The 18,466-nt window shown below is 40.2% G+C and overlaps 1 protein-coding gene across 1 annotated transcript; it reads right to left on the bottom strand.

Moving 5' to 3' along the window:
* Window positions 1-352: 352 nt before the first annotated feature.
* Window positions 353-17,383, bottom strand: LMOD3 (leiomodin 3). Its single transcript, XM_005890967.2, has 4 exons — window positions 17,228-17,383; window positions 16,480-16,797; window positions 12,150-13,535; window positions 353-1,311 (listed from the first exon to the last, which is right to left on the bottom strand). The coding sequence occupies exons 2-4, from the start codon at window positions 16,768-16,770 to the stop codon at window positions 1,285-1,287; spliced, it is 1,704 nt and encodes a 567-aa protein (XP_005891029.1). The 5' UTR covers window positions 16,771-16,797; window positions 17,228-17,383; the 3' UTR covers window positions 353-1,284.
* Between the last annotated feature and the right edge of the window lie 1,083 nt (window positions 17,384-18,466).

Below are 18,466 nucleotides of genomic sequence, written 5' to 3'. Positions count from 1 at the left end.
GAGAGAGAAAAGGCATCAAAGTGTGACTTCCTGATTTCTAAGTCTCACGCCATGTCAGTACAAAATTCTAGATTCTTTGCACCTAGTGACTTGAACAGATAATTGTGGGCTCGAGGAACTTGGAAAGAAGAACAAACACTGGGGATGGAGTTGTCTGGAAGACTCTTGTGGAGTCTCTAAGGGTACTCTGTAGACAGCAAAAGCCTGAGGAAGTTTTATCAAGAATAGTATATACACAACATTGTAAAGCAACTATAGTAAGATTAAAAAACAAAGGTGAACAAATAATATAAAGCATCTGTGGCAGAGAAGACAATTACCAAACCGAGAAGAGGCTATGGAGGGCCTTGAATGATAGGATAAGGAATTCAAGTTTAATTCTTTAGCAAGTTTCATTAAGATTTTTGAGAACAAGATCAAGATCATTTACAGGCTAAACTAAATAAATATATATATATATACACACACACACACTTAGCTAAAATCAAAGCTCAGTAAATCTATTATTCATAATGTCTTTTGTTTTAAACAAAACTAGCATGCTGTCTCCCATTTTCTCTGTATATATGCAAACAGAAGGTTTTATATATAAGCAGGGTTTGTTTTCCCTGTTACTTTTTCCAGAAACACTGTTTTCTCCATGTCCTGTGGCTTAAGCGTTTGCTCTTCATGAAACCCCTCTCCGGAGTGCCCCCCAACACACGGGAATGGCCAAGACAGAAAGATAGGCAGGGGTGGAAACCAGAAATCGCAACTGATTCTCCAGAGAAGAGGTAATGAACAAATTATCCGATTTCAAAACTTCTGAAAGGCCTGGAGTTCAATTCACCCTGCACATTTCCACAGAGTGAAGCATGCTCTGTCCTCTTTAAGATACTGTGTGATAAATTACAGCAGAGTGGATGGAAGAAGAAAACAAAACTGGGAATATAATAGTTAACACCTGTATCATATTTATTGTTATTTATCAGAAGAAAGCAATAATAAAGCAAAGGTTTATGAAAATATTAACTTCTGCTAGAAGACTCTAAATTTCATCTAAGTCACTCCAACCAACTGGAAGTAGAAAATGCTGCCCTGGATAGTTTATCTCCTCCCCCTGCCTTTTCAGCTTCTATTTTGTCACAGGCTAAGTATTCTGCCTTTTACAAAATACTCGTATCACTTAGCAATGTTCCCAGTTCCACCACCTGGATCCAGAAGTATGCGGCTGAAGCAGTCGTCAAGTTCTAATCCCAGAGTCATTAAATGACTTCCTTCTTCCCCTGATTATTCTGTTGTCTCTTATGCCAGTTCTTTTGGCAGCTGCACCTGTGATTTAAGCATTTGAAAAGAGGAGGAAAAATGAATCTTAGTTATTCAAGTGTTTTACAGCAAAAATGGCAAAATGTACATACCTCAAAAGGTATAAAGTGGATTAAAAAATCTGGCCAGAGAGTGCCCCCAACCCATCATGATAAAACAATAACCACAGCCACCACAGACTGGGCATCTACTGATGACAGGGACAGATCCAAGGGCTCTGAGCACGTGGTGAAGCTTACAATGCAAACAAGAGAGGGCAGGTGCTAGAATCTGCCTGGTCCACTAGGCAACTTACGAGTTGCATAATGCTATGCTATGCTATGCTATGTTCAGTCGCTTTAGTCATGTCCAACTCTTTGTGACTCCATGGACTATAGCCCACCAGTCTCCTCTGTCCATGGGATTCTCCAGGCAACAATACTAGAGTGGGTTGCCATGCCCTCCTCCAGGGAGTTGCATAGTATTGGGCATCAATTCTCTCAGCTATAAAATCATAGTATTTTATTCACAAGGCTACCATGAGGATCAAGTGATGCAAGTTGGTAATCAATGCTAACACTTCTTTTTAAAGCATTTTCTCATTTCATCTTACGACCACCTTGTAAAGAGGGGATGGGCTCAGAGAGAACAGGCAATCTGCTTCAGGTCACCAGGATAGGAAGTGGCAGAGCTAGATGTGAACCTGGACCTGCCTGATTTCATTACTCATCTCAACCACCAAATAAACACCACTGTAAGAACACACAAATATGTTCTTTCCTCTTTAAAGTGAAGTGAAGTCGCTCAGTCGTGTCCGACTCTGTGATCCTGTGGACTGTAGCCTACCAGGCTCCTCCGTCCATGGGATTTTCCAAGCAAGAGTACTGGAGTGGGTTGCCAGTTCCTTCTTCAGGGGATCTTCCTGACCCAGGGATCGAACCCAGGTCTCCCACATTGTAGGCAGACACTTTACCATCTGAGCCACTAGGGAAGTCCTTCCTTTTTAAAATGTATTACTAATTTGACACTCACTAAACTTTACAATGTTATTTGGAGAACCCCCCTCCAAGGGTTAAAAAAAAATTGCAAAAGAGTAGTGTAAGTGTGACTGAAAATCAACTTTGAGTTTTGTTTCATAGGAACAACTCAAAGATAAAGCAAGTTCTTAATAGGTTTCAATTGGTGTTATATCTAAGGAGAATGACTTATCCACCATGAAGGTAACTTTCAGAGAAAGCTGACTAAAGCCCAAAGGACCCTGAGATTTTGTATGATAATGACTTAAAAATATCTTTCCTCCTGTTGTCCATGTCCACCTGCCCATGTGATAGACCACTGCAGACATCTGCTATGGACTCTCTTCAGCCAGTTCTTTGCCTACAACCTTTGGACAAAAAGGTTTCCCAACACCCTGCCCACTGGGGAGAACCTTGGATGTGCTGCTGTTGCCTGCATGGTCTTCAATCCATAGGGTCCTCCATGTGCTTCTGAGTCCCTCTCCCTCCCTCGTGCCAGACTTTCAGGAGGGGAGGGGTGTGACTGCAACTTGGTAGGGGTCACCCAAGGAGAATACCATCAGAGAAGAACACCAGTAAAATAAATAATGCCAGTTACTTAAATTAAGTGCAAAGCTGCAACAGAGAGTCAAAACTGTGTTCTTTCCATTGTCAAATGGAAAAAAATATAGGTTATTTCATATATACATATATATGCATAGATGGGTTCTCGATTAATAAAAATATTTTCAAGAGCATGACAGTGACCCAACATACTAAACCCAGAGACATACTGACATATTTAAAATGTGACCAAGTTGTGAGTTCAGATCACTGGGAAAAAGAATGAGTCACTGATCAGTGGTTAGCTACTTGGCAAAGAAATAAAACAGCAGACTTCTTGCTTCCTACTTACTTCTAAAATCCAAGCCTTTAATTCATCTATAATATGGAATATTTTTTTATAAACCAAAAGCAGGGAAAAAGATAGGCAAATATCTAAATAAGATTTTAAAAAGTCATTTCCAAGCAGACCACAAAAGACTGAAAAAGAAATAAGGAAAAGATAACTAGATCTGATATTATAAAACTTTCAACAAACAAGAATCTACTCACATTATTGTTAGGGGGCCCTGTTCCCCCTTCACTTGTTTGTTAAAAATAGTTTTTTTGTTAAGTGTGTATAGTATTACACAGTGTACACACACAGACATACACCCAGTGGCTGGGAGCAACTGGGCAGGATGAGAAGACCCGTTTCAGCAGGGGTTATTTAATTCAGCACACAAAAATGGAGTTCCTGTTCCGGGTCAACACCTCAGTGGGTGCCTGGGACAGAGATGAGGAAGATCTACCTTGAGGAACTCGGAATCCACTAGGAGACCTAATGCTGTGTCTGTGAGAGCTGTCAACCTGAGGCATCAGGAGATAAGGTTTGCCATGGATGTCACTGAACTTTGAGTGTCCAAGTGCGGCCTTCAAGTAAGCAGCATCAGCATTGCCAAGGAACATGTCAGAAATGCAAATTCTCAGACCCCATCCAAGACCTACTGAACCAGAAACTCTGGAGATGGGCTCAGTAATCTGTATTCTATCTTCCAGGTGACTGTGATACATGCTAAAATGTGAGAATCACTATCATAGACTTTTAAAAAGTTGTACATAAAAAATTCCTTTTTTCCCACTTGGTATCAGGGAAGGGCAGCTCCTGGTCTGTATAATTCTGGTCCACTTATGCTCCTTTGAGATGAGTTTGAAATGTTACATTGCTTTCTTCTATGGAGACTCCCTCCATAAAGAGTGTAACATTGCTCAAGCTCTATTCTAGATTTGGCCTTGACTCTTGAAGATTCTCTTGGGTTTGGGTTCTTGGTGTTCTTCTTGTATTTTGTTTTGTTTTGTTTAGGCAAAAATATGGACAGAAAAAAGGAAGGAAATTAAGGGAACTCTGGGGGTTTTTGTGTTCCCAGGTGGCTCAGTGATAAAGAATCTGCCAGCCAAGCAGGAGATGAGGGTTCAGTCCCTGGGTTGGGAAGATCCCCTGAAGAAGGGAATGGCTAGCCATTCCAGTATTCTTGCCTGGAGAATTCCATGGACAGAGAAGCCTGGCAAGCTACAGTCCATGGAGTCGCAAAAGAGTTGGACATGACTTAGCACCAAACAACAACAAACAACATTTGGGGCTTTAGACCTGAATGTATGAGAGAATGGAGATAATGTGAAAAATCTGGAACCAGAAACAACAACTACAGATCTAGAAACGGGAAGCTTGATTTGGGGACAGATTGAATAAAGGGACAGATTGGATTTCCCTGGTGGCTCAGATGGTAAAGCGTCTGTCTACAATGTGAGAGACCTGGGTTCGATCCCTGGGTTGGGAAGATTCCCTGGAGAAGGAAATGGCAACCCACTCCAGTACTCTTGCCTTGAAAATCCCATGGACGGAGGAGCTTGGTGCAGGCTACTACCCATGGGGTCGCAGAGTCGGGCATGACTGAGCAACTTCACTTTCACTTTCTTTGAATAAAGGTACTAAGAAAACCCTGAGCGACTTAAAGGGAAAGGGAAATTTGGAGATTGTCCTAGATTATGTGATAACTGAAACAGAGAAGATAAGATGGGGAAAAGGAGAAAATTGCAAAAGGATAGAATCTAGAAATCTTAGTTCAAAAGAAATAAGACATAATAAATGAGGCAAAGAAAAAATGGCCAGCGATGAAAACTCAGGAGTCTATCATCTTAAATTTTTGTACTCATAATGACTGCTAATGTGTCATAGAGTCTTTTGGCTAACCAAAGCTGCTTGGAAAATTATTATCCTGAAATCTTTCTGAAGGAAAAACTTAATTGTATCTTTAGGCACCTGGCTGAAACCAGTCCAGATACACATAAGTGAGCCGAAAGTAAAGTTAAGTGAATAATAAAACAGTTGGGCTTCCCAGGTGGCGCAGTGGTGAAGGAATCCACCTGCCAATGTAGGAGATGCCAAACATGTAGGTTCGCTCAGTGAGTCAGAAGATCCCCTGGAGAAGGAAATGGCAACCACTCCAGTATTCTTGCCTGGAAAATCCCATGGACAGAAGAGCCTGGTGAACTACAGTCCACAGGGTCACAAAGAGTTGGACACGACTGAGCAACTGAACCTGGACGCATTAAAACAGTTATCTTGTTTGACTGGCACCAAAGGTTGCATAGCAACGCACCAGTCATAGCAAACACCCTCTTTCAACAACACAAGAGAAGACTCTACACATGGACATCACCAGATGGCCAACACCGAGATCAGATTGATTATATTCTTTGTAGCCAAAGGTGGAGAAGCTCTATACAGTCAGCAAAAACAAGACCAGGAACTGACTGTTGCTCAGATCATGAATTATTTATTGCCAAATTTAGACTTAAATTGAAGAAAGTAAGGAAAACCACTAGACCATTCAGGTATGACCTAAATCAAATCTCTTACGATTATACAGTGGAAGTAAGAAATAGATTTAAGGGACTAGATCTGATAGACAGCGTGCCTGATGAACTATGGACAGAGGTTCGTGACATTGTACAGGAGACAGGGATCAAGACCATCCCCAAGAAAAAGAAATGCAAAAAAGCAAAATGGCTGTCTGAGGAGGCCTTACAAATAGCCGGGAAAAGAAGAGATGTGAAAAGCAAAGGAGAAAAGGAAAGATATACATATCTGAATGCAGAGTTCCAAAGAATAGCGAGGAGAGGTAAGAAAGCCTTCTTCAGTGATCAGTGCAAAGAAATACAGGAAAACAATAGAATGGGAAAGAATAGAGATCTCTTCAAGAAAATTAGAGATACCAAGGGAACATTTCATGCAAAGATGGGCTCGATAAAGGACAGAAATGGTATGGACCTAACAGAAGCAGAAGACATTAAGAAGAGGTGGCAGGAATACACAGAAGAACTGTACAAAAAAGATCTTCATGACCCAGATAATCACGATGGTGTGATCAATCACCTAGAGCCATATATCCTGGAATGTGAAGTCAAGTGGGCCTTAGAAAGCATCACTATGAACAAAGCTAGTGGAGGTGATGGAATTCCAGTTGAGCTATTTCAAATCCTAAAAGATGATGCTGTGAAAGTGCTGCACTCAATATGCCAGCAAATTTGGAAAATGCAGCAGTGGCCACAGGACTGGAAAAGGTCAGTTTTCATTCCAATCCCAAAGAAAGGCAATGCCAAAGAATGCTCAAACTACCGCACAATTGCACTCATCTCACATGCTAGTAAAGTAATGCTCAAAATTCTCCAAGCCAGGCTTCAGCAATACATGAACCATGAATTTCCAGATATTCAAGCTGGTTTTAGAAAAGGCAGAGGAACCAGAGATAAAATTGCTAACATCCGCTGGATCATCAAAAAAGCAAGAGAGTTCCAGAAAAAAACATGTATTTCTGCTTTGCTGACTATGCCAAAGCCTTTGACTGTGTGGATCATGACAAACTTTGGAAGATTCTGAAACAGATGGGAATACTAGACCACCTGACTTGCCTCTTGAGAAATCTGTATCCAAGTCAGGAAGCAACAGTTAGAACTGGACATGGAACAACAGACTGGTTCCAGATAGGAAAAGGAGTACGTCAAGGCTGTATATGGTCACCCTGCTTATTTAACTTATATGCAGAATACATCATGAGAAACACTGGGCTGGATGAAGCACAAGCTGGAATCAAGATTGCTGGGAGAAATATCAATAACCTCAGATATGCAGATGACACCACCCTTATGGCAGAAAGTGAAGAGGAACTAAGAGCCTCTTGATGAAAGTGAAAGAGGAGAGTGAAAAAGTTGGCTTAAAACTCAACATTCAGAAAACGAAGATCATGGCATCTGGTCCCATCACTTCATGGCAAATAGATGGAGAAACAATGGGAATAGTGTCAGACTTTATTTTTGGGGGCTCCAAAATCACTGCAGATGGTGACTGCAGCCATGAAATTAAAAGATTCTTGCTCCTTGGAAGACAGTTATGACCAACGTAGACAGCATATTAAAAAGCAGAGACATTACTTTGCCAACAAAGGTTCGTCTAGTCAAGGCTATGGTTTTTCCAGTAGTCATGTACGGATGTGAGAGTTGGACTACAAAGAAAGCTGAGTGCAGAAGAATTGATGTTTTTGAACTGTGGTGTTGGAGAAGACTCTTGAGAGTCCCTTAGACTGCAAGGAGATCCAACCAGTCCATCCTAAAGGAAATCAGTCCTGAGTATTCACTGGAAGGACTGATGTTGAAGCTGAAACTCCAATACTTAGGCCACCTGATGTGAAGAGTTGACTCATTGGAAAAGACCCTGATGCTGGGAAAGACTGAGGGCAGGAGGAGAAGGGGATGACAGAGGATGAGATGGTTGGATGGCATCACCAACTCAATGGACATGAGTTTGAGTAAACTCCAGAAGTTGGTGATGGACAGGGAGGCCTGGCATGCTGCAGTCCATGGAGTCACAAAGAGTCGGACACAACTGAACGACTGAACTGAACTGAACTGAAAGGTTGCATAGTGTTAGTTGCTCAGTTGTGTCCGACTCTTTGCAACCTCATGGACTGTAGCCCGCCAGGCTCCTCTGTCCATGGGGATTTTCCAGGCAAGAATACTGGAGTGGGTTGCTATGCCCTCCTCCAAGAGATCCTCCTGCCCCAGGGATCAAACCTGTGATCCCCTGGAAAAGGGAATGGCTACCCACTCCAGTATTCTTGCCTAGAAAATCCCCATGGACAGAGGAGCCTGGCGGGCTACAGTCCATGGGGTTGCAAAGAGTAGGACACAACTGAGCAACTGACACTTTCACTTCCAAAAATTGCATATGATATAAATGCAGTTGGTCTCTGTAAATTATATAGTTTCTGCACATGAGATTTCTATCTCAGTGCAAGTACAGATACTCATCTGGGATGGCTGGCAGTGAGTAGGCCACCAAATTTTTTAAGTTGAAAGGAAATCATATATTTATCAATGAAGGATATGTCTATACCAGTCTAACATCTTTCTTTTGGGCTGGCATCATATTGACTCAGAGTTACCAACTCAGAGGGAAATAAATTAGTGATTAATAAATTCAGTTAGATAAGACAAAGTCCTTTAAAACATAGCTAAACACAACAACACAATAAACTAAAAAATTCTACAGGAGTCCAATAAGCAATCCAAATGAGTGAAAAAGGCCAGGTTCCAGGAAGTGGGGCATGGTGGAGACTGAGTTAAAACTGGAGAGTCCATTACCTATCTCAAGGGAGAAACCACCACCAATTCAGCTTATTTGTGCCATGCATATTCAGGCCCATGTGGCTAGATCTGATGTTTCAAATGCTGCCAGATACGTGGATATTATTGCAGGATATTTTATAATTTGTACAATAATACTCCAGCCAAACAAAATAGGCCTGCAGGTTGGGTTTTAAGTCCTCTAGTTTTCAATACCTGGCCCACAGAATACATCTCTCTTAAAATGATTTAAACAGGCAACGTCTTGGAGGAGGCAGCACTTGAGCCAAGAAAGAATACAGATTTTGTCCTTTATTTTCTGCTAGCAACTTCAATTCTGGAATCCCAAGCCAGAAGCATGTGATGGGGAGAGAATAAACATTAAAAGGGAAAAAAAACCCATAAATTTAAAATATAAACTGAGTATTTCATGATCTATGCTCTAGAAAATACAAAAATAACATCTCCAAGTCCGTGAGAGAAAAAAAACTTTTTTCCTTTAAGAGAAAATAAATTCTAAGTATGTTTATGGACATTTAGAGTTTTAGGTAGGAGCATCAGTAGAAAGAATGACAAGATTTCTAAATTGAATTTTAACTTCATATTTGAAAATCTGGTGGTTTAAAGAACATCTCTGTCCTCCAATCAAGAGGGGAGGGGGAACCCCCATAATCTTTAGTTTTACCTCCTTAAAGTGAGTGTCGCTGTGTCTCATTTGACCAGCCAAAAATAGCTCTTTTCTGCTGAGATCCTGAAATTTCACCACAGATGGCATTTACAATATTTCACCGAGTCTAAGATGCGCGTTTTCTGATGTTTCCATATCCCCTACATCAGAAAGCATCTCACAATCAATAGTGTTTTATAGTAGCTGGCTGCAGGCGGCCGCACAAGCACAGTATAGCTTTTCATACCATTAGCACTTCCACTGCTGTGTCCTGCTGGAATTAAACACACGCAGAGGTATTTAAAATACCCTTAAAGGATGACAAAGCAAATAGGAGAAATTGTGTTGGGTCTGTAAGAATTCTTTCTACTCTTTCAAACTTCCACACATTTCAAATGATTTCAAAAGAAAAAGATAAAAAATGTCTTTTAAGAGAGACTGTACTGAGAGTCAGCATTAAAGCAGACATTTATTATGTATGCAGCAAGGCACAAAAATGCAGCAGTACCAAGCGAACTGATGTCAGTCAAGTGAATTTTTGTCAGCTGGATGATGCATTTTCACATTTTTCTTGCAGAGCATTTTATAGGACCACGCTGATGAAGTTGTGTGGTATTTTGTATCTAAGATACATGTCAAGAGATGTCTATTGCAAGCCAAGCCAGGCAACTGAAAGCAGGAGAAGATGCCAATCCCATGGAATAGATAAAAGACATTTCAAAGCAAAGACTGATGTACAAAACCCCCATTCACAAACTGTGTCAGAGTTCACTTTGCTATGTATTTTTCTTTCTGAGTGGACATTAAACACACACACACAACTTAAAACTGATACCAATCAAGAACTTATTGAAAATAGTAAATGTAGTACTTACTAGAGTATGGCAGTTTGGTAATTATTACCGTGAATTTATCTTAATACCTTTTGCTCTAGAATCTAGACTCAAAGCTGAAGTGTCCTCAGTTAACTAAAAGGCAGAGAGTATCTTGACCATGAAAATGAGAAAACCAACACTGTAAGCTCCATGCGGTTACGACTATACCTGTCTTACTCACTGCTCATGGTGCCTGACACATGGCAGCACTAGACAAGTATTTATTACAAATGGATGATGAAATTCAGCCCACTCCAGGCAAAGCAGATTTGCTCAGGAGAATCTTCCTTCAGAGGGCTTCCCTGGTCACTCAGATGATAAAGAATCTGCCTGCAATGAAGGAGACCTGGGTTTGATTCCTGGGTCGAAAAGATTCCCTGGAGAACAGAATGGCTACCCACTCCAGTATTCCTGCCTGGAGAATTCCACAAACAAAGAAGCCTGGCAGGCTACAGTCCATGGGTCGCAAAGACTCGGCCATGACTGATCACTTTCACTTTTTTTTCATATTCCTTCAGAAGGCAGGGAGAGGGGTCAGATGATCATCTAACCTTCATCCTTTTGTCTACTCTGAGTCTACATTCCACCTTTAATGCAGATTTTAAAAAGACTTCTCTTTACTCTTTTCGGACCAGTGCTATTTTCTCACTGTCTAGCCACCACGGCAGCCGGGATTTGCTTTGACAACTGGTTACAGAGTGATAGCCCTAGTCTCTCTCAAAACAGCACCCTGATTCACCCCCTGCAGAGGTCTGGCTGCCTGGAGAAGAGCAGGTGCAGAAAGTGTTGATACTGTGCCCAAGGGCAGGCAGAGATCTCCGGCCCGATCTCATGTGACCTCTAGCACTCTCAGCCTGGCCCCTGCCACAGGAAGACTCAGAATCCCTCTAAGTCACAGCTGAAAGTCATCTTCGATTTAGAAGAAGGAAATATTGTCAATTCTGTATTTCTAGGGGATGGGAATAAGGGACATACATATATATGTGAATAAGTAACAATCATATTTGTGGATTTTTTTTTTGTGGGGGGCCATACAACACAGCTTGAAGGATCTTAGTTCATGGACCAGGGATTGAACCTGGGCCCTCAGCTATGAGAGTGCTAAATCCTAACCACTGGGCTGCCAGCAAACTCCCTGTATTGTCTTAGAATATAAATCTCTTTAAAGCAGGGGAAAAAACAAGCTTACATGGAAATGGTTCAACTATCTTGAAAAAACTGTGACTCTCTGATGGCATAACATATTGACTATTTTATTAATGTAATATCGTGGCTAAATTACATATTAGATTTTAAAACAATGCAGTTAATTATCAATCCCCTCATAGTAATGACTATAAAAAAATTTATTTCTGTAACTTAAGCTGAAAGGAATGGAACATTTTTGTCTGTCAGCAGTAGTAACAGTGAGTCATAATAAGAAAACTGAAATAACAGTAAAATATTTTAAAGCTCCATTTATTCATGGAGACATTAATCTTAAATTTATTATTGTCCGCCTACCTAAAATATAAAGAGTATAATTGCAATAGCGGGTGGTATCCACTCATCTACTGAAAAAGAACTTTTTAAAGCCCTACAGAAGCACTTATCCACAAATGACTGGCCTAATTAGGCCTCATTCTTACTTATTCCTGCAGCAGTTCCCTGGGGATCTCAGCTTGTCAGTTCTGTGTGGCAGGAGTGAACAAAAGCTTGACCAGGGATGCTCAAGACTGAATTTCAAAGTCAACTCAACCACTTCTGAGTCTTTTCTAGAAATGTTATTTAACATCTCTAAGCCTCAATTTCCTTCTTATAAAACAGGGAGAATAATAATACCTACCTTACAGGATTGTTAAGGTGATTGTAAGAGTTAATTCATATAATGGATGTGGCCCATACTAAATGCTTCATAAATGTGGGCTGTTAGTATCCTGGTTACAGCAGTCAAATAGATTGTGTCTTTGAGGATAACCAATAATTTAGATCTACCAGTAATGCTGACGGGTTTCCCTCAGTTAGTGACAGTGAGAATGTCCTGGTGTTAAAACGAACAGGGAATAGAGTTGGGAGAGATTTACTGTAGCCCTGTGTTCACCATTTCTCCCTTCTCCTACTTACAGGTTTAAGATAGGCGATGTTACTGTGACGAATGTCGTTCAAGAGCTGATCTCGGGGGGTAATTTCCACCAACGGGGGTGGCCTGTTTCTCGGCACGGGTTTGAGCGTTTTGATCACATCTTTGAGATTGGTTTTCTCAGGTGGCTCTCTGGCTTCTGGCATCCGAGATTTGCGCTGGATCCTCTTCAGCTTCACCACGCGGAAGGAGTCGGGGTCCGTCCTGTACTTCGGCGGCTGCGATGGCTTTTTTGTCACTTCATTTTGTCGACTGAAGGGGGCTGCTTGGGGGTTGGGAGGTCGAGGAGGAGGAGTCTGGAGGAACTCCTGCGTCCGGGAATCCGGCATTGGTCCTCCCAGCATCTCCCACATCCCAGGGGGCAGCCCCAGCCCATTCTCCAACATGGCAATTAACTTCCTCTGCTCTTTGAGCTGCTGCTGTTTCTGTTCTTCTTGCCTTTTCTGCCTTTGTCTATCCTGATTCCTGGTGAGCAGATTGGTTACCACCATTCGGGGACCCGGAAGCTCAAAATGGTAGCCCATCTTCAGGAGAGTGTTGTTCGCTTTCAAAAGCCTGGCTATTTCCATTTCAGCGTGGTGGCCCAGCATATGTCTCTGATTGTGAAACCGAAGTTCGGTGAGTGTCTCGTTAAACTGGAGACACCGCATGATGGCCACGATGCCCTTGCCTGTGATGAAATTGGACTCTATGTTGAGAGTGCTAATGCTCCTATTTTCACGCAACATGTTAGCCAAGGCGAATGCTACGTTCTCATCCGCACCCACGTTCGCTAAACTGAAGGTTCTGACGTGTTTGTTTTTCTTCATTGCGTTGACAAAGTCCAGCAACATTTCTTTGGGGATGTTTTCAATGTTGTTCAGGTTGAGTTCCTTCATGTCAGGGTCATTTTGTCTCACTCGCCTTAAGCTCCCATCCAGGTCCGTTTGGTTTCCGGAGGGCCTTGCACTTACTTTCAAAAAACTGGTATCTAGAGCTAACTTCTTGGGATCCAATTTTGATATTTTTTTCTCAATTTTGTCTTGAGCCTCTGGTCTGCCTTTCTGTTCTTCAGTTACTTTACTAGTTACCTGTTGGCACGTGTTCTCACCATTTTTTATTTGCTCCTTTATCTCACCTTCCTCCCCTCTTTTTGTTTGATCACTCTCTTCACTGTCTTCTTTTCCTTCATCTTCTTCTTCATCTTCTGCATCATCTTCTTCATCTTCCCCCTCATCTTCATTATTATCATTATTTGTTTCTTGGACATTGTCACTGCCCTGTGATTCTCTTTTATGGGCAATGATTTCACTGTTAAGTTTTTCTTTTAAATACTGGGACATATTTTTATTGCTTTTGCCTATCGCTTCATGCTGTTCTTGAGTTTTTTCCTAAAAGAGAAATTTAGAAAGGTTAGAATACGTAGCAGTGAAGAAATATGAAGAAGAGCAGTATCTATTGAAGATAATAAAAAGATTGCTTAGTGAAAAAAATAATAAGCTCTAGGTATAGTATTCTTTTTGTTTACATGTATATTTATGTGTATATATGAATATGTATACATGTACACACTATATATATATGTGTGTTTGTAAATGTATATGAGAAACAGACTGTTGCAATGTTTATCAAATTAATAGTTATCCTTGAGGAAGAGAGGTAACTAAGATAACTGAGGAAGGGATGGGGGGATTTTAACTTTTTATATAATTCTAAACTGAGACTTTTTTCTGAAACAAAGTATGTCTTTGTTAGTTGTTTTATAAGCAAATACAACCAAAATAAAGGTAAATTTCTATAGGCACACAGACACAGACACACATTTTTTTGGTTGTGTTTTTCTCCTCCCATGTATTAAAATGAAACCCAGTTAATTTTGTTTTCAGACCCTCTATTGTTTTTAAAGATAGTGTTCAGTTCCAGAAGCAGTTAAAAATTATTTTTGAAAACCTTATGGAATTATTTATCCATTCACTGAAGTCTTTGTTTTGTATACAGCTGAATAGGAATTTTGTATTCAGTAACTCTGTATTACATAGTAATTTCCTTATTGGCCTAACCAAAATTTACATACCTAATATGTTTGCCAATCTAGTATAATGTGCACAACAAATTTCCCTGAAAATGAAAGATATTGTGGGGGAAATGAGAGCAGTTTGATATTTTGGAATATACCAAAACCGTTGTCTTTGATTTTTTGTCTGCTTAGCTCTGTGAAAACTGCCCAGATACTTCAGGCACAGGCTTTCCAGTCCAGTTCCTTTGGAAGGAAAGTTCTAGGAGGCAAAGCCAGCTATAAAAGGGGACAAAATTACCAGAGATTTAGAAAAAAAAAAAAAACTGCTTAGTTTGGAAAGGAAAATAAAAGCCTCTTATCAATCATGTTTATTAGATGTTTACACATTAATTACACACTTTCCCATAAAGGATGTGTACCTCATAGGTGTCATTTTGAAAGCTGGTGTAGCAGTTTGACCCAGAGGCTTATGTGAGCAAGAACTTAATCTGTGGAGAAGGAAATGGGTAAAGGGGGCCAATTACAGAGCTACAGATGGGAACTACATTTTTAATGGTGAGTATACTGTATATGGATCTTCCCAGGTGGCTCAGTCATAAAGAATCCGCCTACCAATGCAGAAGACATAGAAGACATGGATTCGATCCTCCTTGGGTCAGGAAGATCCCCTGGAAGAGGAAATAGCAACCCACTCCAGTATTCTAGCCTGGAAAATTTCATGGACAGAGTACCTGGCGGGCTACAATCCATGGGGTTGCAAAGAATCAGACATGACTTAGCAACTGAGAATAATACTGTATGTACAAATAGAAACGTATAATGTTGTATATGTGAAACCTGTGTTATAAACTAATATTATTTCAATAAAATATAAGGCTAAAATTAAAGAAAGACCTTGATTTTACTGCTCATAACATCAGAGGTTGGAATTGACAGTTGACATGTAACCTACCTAAAGTTTTCTCTGCATTTCCCATTTGTCTCAGCAGGGGGAGCCAACCATTAAGCTACCTGTGGCGGATCCATTTCGATATTTGGCAAAACTAATACAAGATTGTAAAGTTTAAAAATGAAACAAAATTTAAAAAAAAAGTACCCAAGTTTGTTTTTCTCGGAAATTGGTATTCATGTAGAATTGGCTTTTACTCGAGTTGTAAACTGTCTATAAATTGTACCTTAAACTCTAACTTGGTAAAGCCAGCAACTTATTTTCTTAAGTGCTGCTGCTGCTGCTGCTAAGTCACTTCAGTCGTGTCCGACTCTGTGCAACCCCACAGACGGCAGCCCACCAGGCTCCCCCGTCCCTGGGATTCTCCAGGCAAGAACAATGGAGTGGGTTGCCATTTCCTTCTCCAGTGCATGAAAGTGAAAAGTGAAAGTGAAGTCGCTCAGTCGTGTCCGACTTTTAGCGACCCCATGGACTGCACCCCACCAGGCTCTTCTGTCCATGGGATTTTCCAGGCAAGAGTACTCGAGTTGGGTGCCATTGCCTTCTCCTTCTTAAGTGCAGTACATGTTTAAACTCTCCTGACCATGAAATCAGTTTATAACTTTACTAAAATTTCAGGTGGTATGATGGTAATGTGACAAGATGTACCTACCAAAAATAAATCAGCAGGCATAACTACAAGAGACTTTACCTGTGAGGATCTCTGTTTTCTTTTTGCCAAGTCACTTTTAAGTGAAACATTAAAAAAGTATGCTGAGATGCACTTCTAGTTTTCATATAAGGAACATATTTAAAGAAAGTACTATCTTTAAAACAGCCTAATAGGATCAACTTCCTAAACTCACCACTGATACCCAATGCACTGTGGTAATGGATTTTTTGTTACTGGACTTGGTTTAATTGCAGGATATGTGGCTGAACTTGAGGGGGACTGTGACATACTTGAGATTGTATGTGAAATAGTGCATATATACACATGTGCCAGAAGGAGGACAAAGAACTTTCTTCAGCATTGTAAAGGGTCCTGTGAGTCAAAAAAAGCATAAAAGACAAATGCTTCTGGGTTATGAGTTAATTCATTAAATATTAATTTCATGCCTACAGAATACAGGTTTTCCTATACAAGAAACCCCCAGCAATTTTTTAAAAGAGATATTTACAAGAAATTACCACTTTTTCCCTCCCAATTATACTATGTAAGTGTTCTAGAAAGTTCTGATCTGGCATAGGATTAAATATTATGATTTATGTATAAACGTCAACAAAACAAGACAAAACATGGAGTCTTGAGAAAAGACAGTTACAACAGGGACATGCATCAGCCCAGGCCAGGAAGCCATTTCTCCCTTGTACACAAATCCCCACTTACCTTGGTTGGCACAAAGGTGAGAGGAACACGTTCGTCTTCCAGCATGCGTCTGGATGCCTTTTGCCAATACATATAATCAACGAGAGATTTATGGTCGAAGTTCCCGGTTGGTGGCTTGTCGGTCTGATCCTTCTGAATCATTCCCACGGGAAGCCTGGGGTCAGGGGCCATGACCTCCATTTCCGACTGTAGTTCTTTGAGCTCTTCTGGGGACAAGGTGGCCAAGATTTCTTCTTCATCAATCTCCCCATCGATTTCTTCTTGATCTGAACTCCTGCTATGTTCTGACATGACTCTGTTCAATACTTTTCTATCTTACTACAAGAGGAGAAATAATCAACAAAGATTTAAAAAAAGAAAAAACTCTCTCAAGAAGTTCCCCGTTAGTAAGTATCCCAGGTCAATACCACCTTGAGGAGGTTTCCCTCCCCACCAAGAACCCCAGTGGTGCTTGCTGAGCTGCTAGGGGTGACTGCAACTAAGTTCATGCTGTAACTATATTAAGCAGGGCTTGGCTGGAGACGGTCAATTTATGGAACTACTATGCTCCTCTCTTCAGCAGCTTGAGTCAGCTGTGCAAATCCATCTGACATTTCAGTACAGCTGCTTAGGTTTGCCAGGCCTCCCAAACCTCTACAGGAGTAAATTCTTAGTTCTCTTCCTTCCTATACAAATTCATGCAGCCCATACACACACCCAAGTACTGCAGGGGAGGCCACTTCTTATTTAAATGATGAAAGCAACTTACAATATTTCAGAAGAAAAATCCAAACAGCGACTTGAGGTCTATTGAAGTGAAAAATTCATTTGAAGGTGGAAATCAAGCTCTCAGGGCTTGCCTCTTGACTACCATGAGACTCTGGAAGCAAATAAAACAGCACACAGGCGAGCAGAGGTCTGGCTATGTTACTCACCCACGGCGTAAGCTGAACCTCTGCAAGATACCCTTATTTGCATCCAGATCCTGTGATCTAACAGATGGGGATGAGCAGCACTTGAATTTCACTATGAGTGAGGAATTTAATATTTAAATAATTTGTTTTTCTTATTAAATATCCATTAAGCCAGGATAAAAATGTAAATAGATCTAAATGGAAATATTAAAAAAAAAAACTCAAACCATTAAAGTACTGGAAGCAATTATGAAAATATTTTCTTTTTCATAACTTCAGAGGACAATATGGCAATATTTATCCAAATGAAAAATGCATACTCTCTTTGACCAAATGCATACTTTCAGTGTGTAGGAATGTATTCTACAGATATACCCCCCACATGGGTGAAATAATAGATGTGTACAAAGCAGTGTATTGTATGCTATTATTTATGTCATAAAACATAAAAACAATGTATGTATATATATTCATACAAACTTTATCAATAGATCCTTGGAAAGATACACAAGAAACCAATACTAGTGGATGCTACTGGAGAAAGAAATGGGTTGTCTGGGGGACAGGACTAGGAAAATAGACTTTGTTACTGTATACCTTTTATAAGTGCAAATTTTGAAACATAAATATAGTGCCTACTCAAAAATTTACATTTATTGTATAAAACTTAGGATAACACATGGAAGCATAAAATTTCCCCTTATTGCACCACTAAGAGCTACCGCTATGAACATTTTGGTTTATCACTCTAGTCAGTCCTTCCTTCCAGGCATATAAACTCAATAATCGTTTGTCATCTGTCTGTTTTTTAACTTACAAAATCATGTGTTTTTTTCTAGTCAATAATATATTCTGCTACTACATTATTTTTAATAACTCCCTGTTAAGATTCTTTATATGGAAATTCCATAATTAATGTAACCAATCTCCAATTATTGAATATTTGGACTGTTTTTGATGCTCACAGCACTTCTTCAATAAATATCCCCTGTAGTAAAATATTTATACACATGCAAGTTTATTCCTTTAGGATAAATCGAATACATACCAAGAAGTATAATTACCAAGTCAAAGAACATAAGGAAATTTAGGGC

Source organism: Bos mutus, chromosome 22, assembly GCF_027580195.1.
Source record: "Bos mutus isolate GX-2022 chromosome 22, NWIPB_WYAK_1.1, whole genome shotgun sequence".
In the NCBI taxonomy this organism is placed as follows: domain Eukaryota; kingdom Metazoa; phylum Chordata; class Mammalia; order Artiodactyla; family Bovidae; genus Bos; species Bos mutus.
Note: the sequence above shows the minus strand (reverse complement) of the source record. Positions and strands in the feature narration are given on the sequence as shown.

Bases quoted from the DNA above. Each gene is read 5' to 3' on its own strand.
- LMOD3 (XM_005890967.2), bottom strand. From the start codon at position 16,770: ATGTCAGAACATAGCAGGAGTTCAGATCAAGAAGAAATCGATGGGGAG. The intron at 13,536-16,479 runs GTAAGTGGGGAT...TTTCTCTTTTAG, and splicing joins TCACCTTTGTGCCAACCAAG to GAAAAAACTCAAGAACAGCA. The intron at 1,312-12,149 runs GTAAGTAGGAGA...CTTAAATCACAG, and splicing joins ACATCGCCTATCTTAAACCT to GTGCAGCTGCCAAAAGAACT.